Here is a 10682-nt window from a genome sequence, read left to right as displayed (position 1 = left end):
CGTCATCACAAATACTGTACGCTAAATTTGTGTTGTCGCTCTTGTTCTTCGAGTCATAATCCGAGCTCTTAGACAGTCAGTATGTAGACTTTAATTTGCCGCGATCGTAATGTACATCAAAGTTGTACTCTGCAAAGAACAATTTCCATCTTGCCATTCTTTGCGATAGGTGAGGCGCGGATGCGCGATTAGTATAGTTGGGTGACTCGCTCCTCACCAAGCAATAAGACTCGTTACTTGCGTTTTTCGTGGTCAGAGGTTATTTAAAGGCATATTTGTTTTCAAAATGTCGTGACTTATCCGACACATCCCTTTCTCTGCCCCCATCATCGTGTTGCATCAGTATGCAATATCTCTCGCGCAGCAGACTACATGGAACGGAGTCTCTTGATCTGCAAAAAAATAAAAGCTTCTTTTTAGCAATTCCTCACTTCGGCAAGCGCTGCTGATACTATTCAGACCACTCCTACTCATTATTATTTTTTCAAGAGACCCGCTAGCGGTTAAATTTACCCAGCATAATTGCGCGAATATTTGCGCGAGTAGTTTGCCAAACTCATTGTTCGGCAATTTTAGGCCAATCGTCAATTACTTTGCCTTAACTAGTGATTAGCTCAATCACTATTCTGGCCAACAAAGCTGTCGAATGAGAGAATCACAGAGGCAAAGAGAATCTATTTCCTCAGGTTCGCGAACAATGTATTATCTCATCGTGATAGCCTTGACAAAGATATCAATCAAGGTGAATATTAACGGCCTTCATCTTCTTCAAACCCTTACTATGAGCAAGTATGTCGTCAAATTAGCTCGGTTCGAACTCTCTTAATGGACAAAGTACAGACATTTTCGTCAAAAGTCGCTGGAGCATTCTTCAAAACTTGTGGCAACTTCTTCCATTTCCACAGCATATCACTAGGGGGCTTACTATAGTGAGAAGCACATCGCGCTCGCGCATACACCGCATAACAGATTTAATATAACAGTTTTTAAATCGACGGTGCTAAGGACATATTATAGAAGAGTCATATCTTCTCGTGGAACAGGTATCGGAGCAGGTATTATCGTATCATTCAATTTACTGAAACATCGAAATACCGTCAACCTGGTGTTCTACACATAGAAGCTGAGACGAAAGTACAAAGACTTGCTCACATGCACATGACCAACTTTCAGTAGCTGCGCAAATATTTTCTCAATCACATCGACTCACTTTCGGTAGCCCCTATTGCCTTGTGATACAGTACATCGCTCCTGGTGTACATCTATTTCCTAACAAATGTTTCTTTCATGTGGATACTCGTCTAGTACTTGTCTAGGAATATACATATTCATGGACAAGCTCATACAGAAAACTTTTTTTAAAGCTACCCCATACTGCACAGTAAACCATTTTTATCGTAGCTTATCATCAGATATTTTTGCAGTGTTGACGATATCGTCGATAGATTCTTTGAAGATCGCACATAACAGCAAAATTTCGACTTTCTCCAAGTTACGCTTAAGCGTCTTCTTGCTCACCAAATGGAAGGTGATTGAATCTTAAGCCTAATTTGGAGGAATTCTAACTTAAACGCGATGCACTATTTTGCCGTGGCCATCTATTGGAGACTACGAAATTCACAAATTCGCCTGATGTTTTTCGTTCTTCAAAAGTCACTATTCCTCTTCCGTTTTTCTTGTGTCTTGAGCAAGGACGCTTGCAGATCGTCGTTTTTAGTCTTTAAATAGTGTATTAGCTCAAATCCACATCTTGCTTGGTCTTCAAGCACTTGTTATTTGAAGCTGAGAAGCTATCGCAAGCCTTGCTCCCATCTAAGCACATCTACAAGAGATGTGTGATCCAAAATTCTGCGAAAAAAAAAGGGAGACCTTCGTCGACTTACTTCCCTACGGCGATCTTCCTCCGGCAATTATTGTGGGCATTCCTGGAATCGAATCAGAATTGTCACCGAGGTCGAGTGCGAAAAACTCGTCTTCGCCTCGGAGATCGGAGATCATCATATTCAATTGTCATATGCAATACTTGCTTAGATATCGTCACATTTGATCCATTATCCAAGCTAATGATCATATCTTGTTCGTGTTAGGCACGTCCGAACCTTGCCATCTCACAACTTGCATGCGATTAATATTGTTTGGCGCACTAATGTCTACTACATTTTCCTTTTAAAATTCAAGAAACCAGATCTTGATTTGCGTTAGAAAGACGGTGTATGAGTTGACACTATGCGTTTGTTAACGTGGACCCTTCGATTTAAAGCGTCCTCTGTGGAAGGGGCCACGGTATTATCGTAGCGCTTTGTAGCACTTGTCGTCAATATGACGACTTCACCGTGAGATATTTTAGTCACTGTAAGGATTAAGAATGAAGCACTCACTCATTTGACCTTGTGTCAATAAGAAGCACTTAGACCGCTTATATTCTAGTTGTCCCCGGGAAAATACTTACTAACCGTCACAGACACAGAAGCTGCGATTGCCTGGCCGGAGCTACGAGGGTTTACAAGTGCGACTTCCTCAGGAAAACTCTTCTGCATGTCTATATGGAACAAAACTGTTTTTAGAACTTTTCATAAAATGTTGAGGTAACCATGGAGTTGGCCCTACTCCAAACATAGCAAAAGCGCGCTGCAACAGCGTCACCAAACGAGGGGATTTTGCGACGGGTGTTCCGACTCCTTGCGCCACCAAATCTATCTTACCGCGTGCGGTGCAAATTGTATTTACTGTCATTGAAAAAAAATGATATGAGCTTCATTTGGCATTTCATACTTGATTTTCTCACCGAGAAGTGTTTCAATGCGTCCAATCTGAAGCTCTCATTCGAAACCGGTAGCAGCTTTCGTATTCACGACATATTCCCGTATATGTGCGATTTGCTCCGATCAACGTGGTGCGAACACAGTCTCGTCGATCGTCACCACGGATACCTTGATGGGGATCCACGCACGTTTTGGTCATCTGGCGCTGGACAGCATTGAGGGCATGGTGAAAAACCCTGCATCCGGTATCAAGATATCGAACCGTGGGAGGACACCATGTTTGGTTTGTGCTGAGGGCAAGCAAACTCGAGCAAAACAGCCGACCAAGGTCATTGCAAAGCACTCACCGATTGACAAAATCGGAGTAGTCATTTGTAGCCACTCGAAGGGTCCGATGACACCGCTTGATCGTCAAGGTAATCGATATATGGTCAACTTCGTGGACCACAAGTCAAACAACTGCGAGGTGTTCATGGCAAGAAAGACGAACCTGGCTGCCAAAAAGTTTGAGGAATTTCTTGTTGAATTTGAGAAACCGTTTAGCTGTTGAATACACGTTCTCCGCACGGATGGCGAAGGAGAAAATCAAAGCGTGGATCTCTTTTGCAAAGAAAACAGAGTGGTCCGTCAAGTGTCTGAAGTCGGAATCAAGCTGCAAATGGGAAAGCGGAGCGGATGCACCGCACAATCCTGAACATGATTCGTTGTCCAGGAACCAGATACTGCGTAGCACGTCGATAGCCCCTGCCGGAGGAGCAATGTGACGTTATTGACGCCTTTTTTTGTGCAAAGCTCGAGACAGAAATGGTGCGTGAGAGCAAGTCTCGTCATTCGACACCCACGTTTTGGGTCTGGAAGCCGAACGGCCATGGTGTTTTGCGCAGGATTGCCGCTCAGTTTATGGGGTGACGCAGCTGAGTACGCCACAAACGTACTGAACCGGACCTCGTCACGCGCCAATGAGGATCGGAAGGCGCCACTCAAGACATTCTTTGTTAAGCGCCAACCCGTTGTAACATCGTGGTATCCGTATCCAAGTGTTCTGTGCTTCGTGACTCTGGTAGGCTCGCCATGAACAAGAGGTCGTGTGAGGGCGTCATTGTTGGGAAAGAACGAAAGCAAAAGTAGAACTTTGGAAAGCAAAGTGATTGTCACGCGCCATGTGCAAAACATATGCACAGTGGAGGAGGACGCAAGCGCCAAGACACCAGCTGCTTGAATGCCCACGACGAAGGCATCAAAGTGAGGTAGTAAGCAAACCCGAAGATCTCGTCAGCCGCACCGCAAGTCACGCCGCCGTGCTGAAGCTGGTGGTGATGCGGAGATAAGCGAGTCAAATTACCCAGTGGATCTTTAGCTTTTACAGCTTCCAAAACCAATGCCGTTAACCCGCATTTTGATGACCCGAGGCCGAAAAACGTTCGGCAGGCGTGCAAGTGTGCTGATAGTGCACTGTGGGCGGCGGCTGAACAGGAAGAGCTAGCTGCTCTGCAAGCCAACAACACGGGAAAGCTCGTCGAGTGCAAGCCTGGTGCAGTTTGCTTGTATACCAAGTGGATGTACAAGAAGATGCGAACGGTTATGGAAAAACTGAGCGGTACAAAGCTCGACTGGTCGCCTGCGGCAACGAACAGAAGCTCAACATTCATTTTTTCTCTTGTTTGCGGCTGTGATTACAACTGGTGTCGAGTTCATCTTCTTCATAGCGTTTTATTGGGGCGTTCCTGCCAGGTGATGTTTTAAACGCGTATGACAACGGAGGAGGGCATCGGGTCTTTCTGCTTGTCCCAGACGGACTCGTCATTACAACAACAGAGCTTAAGGCACTCGGAGCAGAGAGCGTGGAAGAAGTTGGGCTGCCTCTTGGGCAGAACCTGAACGGATTGTAGCAGGCAGGGCGCCTCTGGCATGAACCCCTACATCGTGTGTTGCTCAAGCTTGGGTTTAGCCGATGTATCACGGACGCGTGCTTATACTTCAAGGCTGTCAGCGATGGGATGATGATTGTCGGGACATACTTGGACAACTTAGTAGTGACTGGTACAAACGACAGCAGGGTTTCTCAATTCTTCACTGACATTGCTGTGCTGGAGCTCAAGGACCTCGGCGTTTCCAGCAAAATTTTGGGAATTCGCGTTCAATACAATGAGCTCAATAGCTACAAGTTCGACCAAGAAGTTGCTTTTGTGGAGATGCTCACCAAGTTCGGATTGGAAAAAACCAATCCAGTGCGCGCATCAATCCGAGGAGAAGTTTCGGCAGAGGCTGATATGGTCAAGCTACAATCGCATGCGACGAAGAAGACAGTATCGGTGGAACCGACGGTTTCTAGCTTTCAATCACTATTGGGGAGCTTGCTGTGGCCACAGACAAGCCATCGACATAAATATGCCTAATTTTACGCTGAAAAGCCGATCTAAAATTGCTTGCTTGTAACTTCATAAGTGACGGGTAACTTATAGGAGCGAGATGAGTTACTTTACCATATGACCACAATACCGGTAGGCCTAAATAAGTTTTAAGTAAACCAAATAAACAACTGGACTTATAATCCACAAGGTTCGGTGAGCGGTCGTAAGGTTGGGGCTATATGAGCGAGCCGGAATCACTGTATCTCAGCCAAGCTGATAATGAAGAGAGTTGAATTTTCGGTTGCTAAGCACGAAGCACCGCGGTTTCATGGCGTACAAGCGCACAGAACTTGTTAAGGAAGTAGCTAGAGTAGCTCCAAGGGATATTTGACTCTCAGCTCTGTCCCAGGTTGGAACCCTTTTAAGCTTGTCTGGGAAGTTCAAGGACATAAAAACGCTGAGCTGGTACTAGCAATAGCGAAATAGGTACCTGACCTCGTACTTTTTATGGATGAGTTCGTAATAGAAAATTAGTAGTGAGTGCAAAAAGCTGGTTTTTTTATTTTTATGGGTCTGATGGATCTCCTTGCTCTGACATTGTTACAGGAAATCCGCCAAGGGTATTATTCCCAGAACGGAATGTTTCTCGGCTTCCAAAACCTGATAACTGTTTCATATGCAAGTAGGCTCTATCGAGGTAATGGATTGATGTCATAGCCGGTGGCATTCACGCAACGCACGAATTGCATTGAATTCAAGCCACCAAATTTTAAAATTCGCGGTCGACTTTCTGATTTTGAAATACTTACAGCAAGTCGTGGTTTGTGAGCGTTGCTAAGACGCCAAGTGAGGCCACGATTTCAGTGCAAATGCCAACTTTTTGAAAGAGCTGCTGAGGGTAAACTTTTGGCAATGATCTTTTTTTGGGCACTGCTATTAATTTCGGTGAATCAGTTATATCAGCGAGTACCCCAAGAAGAATGACTTCTTATACTCAAGTAGATGTCTAGTGTACTTACTCGATGCCCGGTGCCGTAGTTGTAAGTCCTCATCAACTGAATGAACAGAACTATTTGACCATACATCGATTATACAAATACAGACTACCAAGATATTCGGCACAGATATTGATGACTTGCAAGCTGCGCACGAGTTGTGCTATAACATGCTTGTGTCAAGAATGCGTTAGCAAAGGTTCCATCAGGAACCATGGCTTTCGCAAAGATCATACCCGCACTTTTCAACGGTGTGTGCCTTTTACCCAATTGATTTACGAATATGGCTGAATACTTGAAAAATAGGAGAGACAATGCCAATGACTAAGACACCGCAGGGATCGGTTATAGAACAGCGGAAGTGGTGACTTGAAAAAATATGTTTCAATTTCAACATTTGTGGACGCTTCGGCTACTGCCATTAGCTGGGCTCTGATACAGGTTCATATCAATCGACTCAAGCACGTTATTGCCTCTGATTATAGCCGTAATGTTATTATAGAGAAGAAACGATACGCTCATACATATGGAAACTTTATTTGCATCGAGCACATCAAAGCAAGAAGATTGCACTTCCAAGACTTTCACAAAACTAATTAATTAACCAATAGGAAGCCCCTGCTGGTTGCTCCCGTTATTTTGCTTTTGGGGACGCTTGAATTGTCGGTCATTGCCAAATCGATTTTATTGTACCCCATGTGTCGATTGCTACTTTGCAATGGCACATTACAATCTCTCGTGATATGATTCGGCCTGCCGCAACGAAAACTATTTCCGTCATTGTGTGGCTATCTGTCGGCGTTCGCTTAGGCGTACAAATTGTCTATCGATTTCAGACCATCGTACGGTGTGGCTTGTTGCCGTGTTGGGTGAGCGATGAATTCACTGAACTTGGATAGCTTGATGCTAAATTTTCTTGGCACTCTCGATCGCGTCATTTAACGTCTTCCAGTATTCACGGAACAGCTGATTCCGGATCGGATCGTCATTGAACTCTGCCACGAATGTCAGAAGTTGCGTTGCTACATTAATTGGGTTGCTTACGATATTCGACACGAGCGATTACGACCATCTTGCACCCGAATTTAGGCCTTACAAGCCGTTAAAAACTCAGTGTGAGCTTGAAGTTTGCCCTACCGTTGGTCGGAAGCCTTCTTCGGATCTCACTTTATGTCGTTCACGCCGTATAAGCAAGTTGATTTCAGCAAACCCTTTTTAACGCTCAATTAATCACAAGGTCAGAAATCGACAATAACACTTGCTGCACATGGTCCACGAATTGCCTAGCATCAACCGCAGCATCCAAGTATACAAACCATCTCGCCAAAGGTTCGTTCTCTCAGCTACGGAAATTTGGCGGAGAACTTTTCGCTGTCGTGGCAGAGGTTGTAGCCAATTGGCGAGAATTCATGAACTTGTGATGCATGGAGCTCGTAGCCGCATTCCTGTGCTCGACCGGCTATGCTGGTCCCAATAAGCTAGTCATAGTCGCCTCGTCAATGACTTCACACATACGCTCAAGGGCTGCCACTTCATGGCGCGCAAATGATAAAAAGGCTTATACAAATGTTCCACTATCTCTTCAGGCATCGGACTCATCGATATGCCCATCTTAATGTTTCTCAAAATGCTCATCTTAATGTTTTTCAAAATCGGACGAGGGTCTTAAAGTGACCGCGAATATTACGGATTCTTTCTACCATGTGACGAAAAATCCACTAGCAATGTTGCCTTCAATTAGGGAGTACATATAAAAATTGATTCGGTCCCATAGACTGTATATTGCTTCACATGTCGATGACTTATAGTGCGACATCGAAGACGCTAATTCCGAGCAAAGGTGTAACAAACTTATTAATACATCAGCGACGTCAATCGTTTTGTAACACAGCTGTTCGGGCCACGTTGTGGCTATAAGAAAGTTTTTTGACAATGTCTATCTTCATTGTTATGAAAGGCACGTAAAGGCGAATGTGGAAAGTCCATTGTACACCTGTGAGCGGTGCTCGTGTGTATGCAATTGAATAAGCTACTTGTCACATAGTTATGTGTGTCGCTGGTGCCGGTCCAATGCACTTTATGAAAAAAATATCTAAAAAGCAGGACCTGTGGGTCGATCCCACAAATATAAAGACCAATTTAGTTTGTCCAGGGACTCTGCCCTCAGGAGGCTTGAGATTTCGTTTGGTCTGGTCACCACGTCCACAAATACAGCGCGAGCCATACCGACCTGGCACGAACCCTCACCAATCTCCTAAAGAAGATGTCTGTTGGTGTTGGGCCCATATAATGATAGCTTTTAAGGCTACGAGAAAAAAGCTTTACGCGTGCCCGATTCAGTTTTTCAAAATTCAAAGTAATTACTCTGCATCGTCTGCGGAGCTTTGGCTTTTGAAGTAGACTGCACTTTGCTCAAGCAGTTGACAACAGACTTGAACGCGTGGTCGCGTCTAATGCTCTCCAGCAGGAAGCAGCATAAAAGAATTACCTCGTCTGCAACAAGGAGCTACATGCAATGAAATATCATTTAGTCGAGTAAAAGATGGGCCTGATTGACTCTTATCCATACAGATCATGCGTCGTCGCTGTGCGCATCGACGTGAGCACGTCTCTTACAGAGAATAGCAAGACGATTTTTTTGCAGGGTATATCTGAGTGAATTATAAGCCAGATCGAATCAAGGTGGTAACGGATGCGCTTTTGCGAAACTCCGACTACCAATTGCCGCGTGACACAATGGTGGCATGTAAAAAAAGTGATACGTATTGCGCATGGGTCAGACATAACATATTGTGTGCCTCTGTGCGCAATGGGAGCCAAGGATATTGAGAGCTTGGATGCCGTTCTTTCGAAGCGTGCGGTCGCACACCTGCATAGCTCTGTCTTATCCAAGACCTGCTATATTACATCACTGACCTAGATGACACCTAGCGTGTAGTGTTGCCTCGTGATGAGGAGGACACTGTGCGAGGTACATGACATCCCCTTTGGATGGTCGTTCTGAACAAAAATAGCACACTGCTGGTTTAGTGCTATGGATTCGCTGCCTAACATGTATAAGTGAATAAGCACATATGTGTTCACGTCTGAAACGTGTTTAATGAGCTCAACCCGTGCCCTTCTCTTCTCTTCTCTTCTCTTCTATTCTCTTCTCTTCTCTTCTCTTGATCGTCGTCGGTTTGCGGGTAGCAGACGGTCGACAAATTTAATGTGGTGCCGAATCCCGCCAGACTTCGCGATGAAACGCGGATCTCTATTCGATACATTACGGCAAGCCATGTTGACGAATACACTTTGCCGAGAAGCCGCTTGGCTGTATCACATCTTAAAGCTATAAAAATATAGGCGATGTTTAAATGTTTGATACAGTAATGGTTTGCGAAGTGCTTTATACAGTGATTTTGTGCGAGCAAAAATGAATTATCTAAAAACGTCTACAAAGATCACAGTACTGATACAACAGGACGAGACCGGTTAGGCCAGAAATGTAGTCCATACTGATGGTTTCTTGGTACTCTATCGAAACAGCAGGCTGGCCAAAGGTTCTGCCGCATACGACAGAACGTGTGTACTACGTTGTAGAGGATGTCTACCAAAACGTCGAGCAATTGGACCGCGGCGCTGAAGCAACTTATTCCCGCTGATTGAGACGGCGTTGAATAACGCGGTACATGCCTCAACAATTTAATCTGATATTACATACATGGTTTTACTTGTTGATATCATCCCAGCTTCACTTTGCAGCAAAATCAGCGAGTATGTCTCGATGAGGTCGAGCTTCATCCGTAGGGCGGACAACACTATGACTGAGATTCAAGACAAACAAAAAGCAACCTATCGATCGCCATCAGTCTTTACTACCGCCTGGGTTTCGTTGCTCTTTTTCGTTTGCTTTTCTTATTGTTGTTGTATCTTGTTTTTCACCCAACCAGGAAAACTCACACAAATATGGTGTAGAGCAAAATCGTTTAAGCTGAAATTGATACATCTACACATACATTGTCTGCCATCTATGAGGCTAATTTGCAACCGTGCTGTATTGAACCATTCACATTCGTGCGATGAACGGATTGATAAAGATCCCAACGAGAATGCAAATGCATCCAGTATTCCCTGTAATGGGGTCAGTCCCATTACACATGTTGTGTGAAACACATTTTTATGTGTGTGGTTAACATTGACTACATATCTTGCACAGTTGTATATTTCTTAATTCTGATTTATCAGCATTGGAGGCACTTATCTGTTTAGAAAAGGTTTAAGACCTATTGACTATAAGAAAAGTCACTTCGCCTTTTATCCTCGTTCCCGTAAATTGACGGCTTGCTGGAAGTGAGCAACACGCGGTGAAGCGTGTTAGCTAATTCAAGTCTTCCTCAGTAAGTGCGTGTATACGGACGGGTCATTTGCGTTACGTCCGCTCTGACGAGCCAGTCGAGCACAATTAGCTGCGTCGCAGACGAAGCAATTTCTCTACTATCAGTGTAACGGGGTTACATGTACCCTGGTGACAGGGGTATGTGTCACACAAGATGTGCATGGTGTGACCACACCCAAACAAGAATACGGTGTGG

The 10682-nt window shown here is 44.6% G+C and overlaps 2 protein-coding genes across 2 annotated transcripts; one reads left to right on the top strand and one right to left on the bottom strand.

The window, feature by feature from the left end:
• Nucleotides 1-2423: 2423 nt before the first annotated feature.
• PHALS_10436 (uncharacterized protein) lies at nt 2424-2733 on the bottom strand (the record flags this gene model as incomplete). Its single annotated transcript, XM_024725858.1, has 2 exons — nt 2424-2531; nt 2608-2733. 2 exons carry the CDS (start codon nt 2731-2733, stop codon nt 2424-2426), a joined length of 234 nt encoding a protein of 77 aa, XP_024576593.1.
• Nucleotides 2734-4759: 2026 nt separating this feature from the next.
• PHALS_10435 (FOG: Transposon-encoded proteins with TYA, reverse transcriptase, integrase domains in various combinations) lies at nt 4760-5158 on the top strand (the record flags this gene model as incomplete). The annotated part of the gene is made up of 1 exon (XM_024725857.1): nt 4760-5158. One exon carries the CDS (start codon nt 4760-4762, stop codon nt 5156-5158), a length of 399 nt encoding a protein of 132 aa, XP_024576592.1.
• Between the last annotated feature and the right edge of the window lie 5524 nt (nt 5159-10682).

The sequence above is a fragment of the Plasmopara halstedii genome (genome assembly GCF_900000015.1).
Source record: "Plasmopara halstedii genome assembly, contig: Scaffold_470, whole genome shotgun sequence".
In the NCBI taxonomy this organism is placed as follows: Eukaryota; Oomycota; class Peronosporomycetes; order Peronosporales; family Peronosporaceae; genus Plasmopara; species Plasmopara halstedii.
The sequence above is the reverse complement of the archived record's forward strand: the minus strand, read 5'-3'. Positions and strand labels throughout refer to the sequence as shown.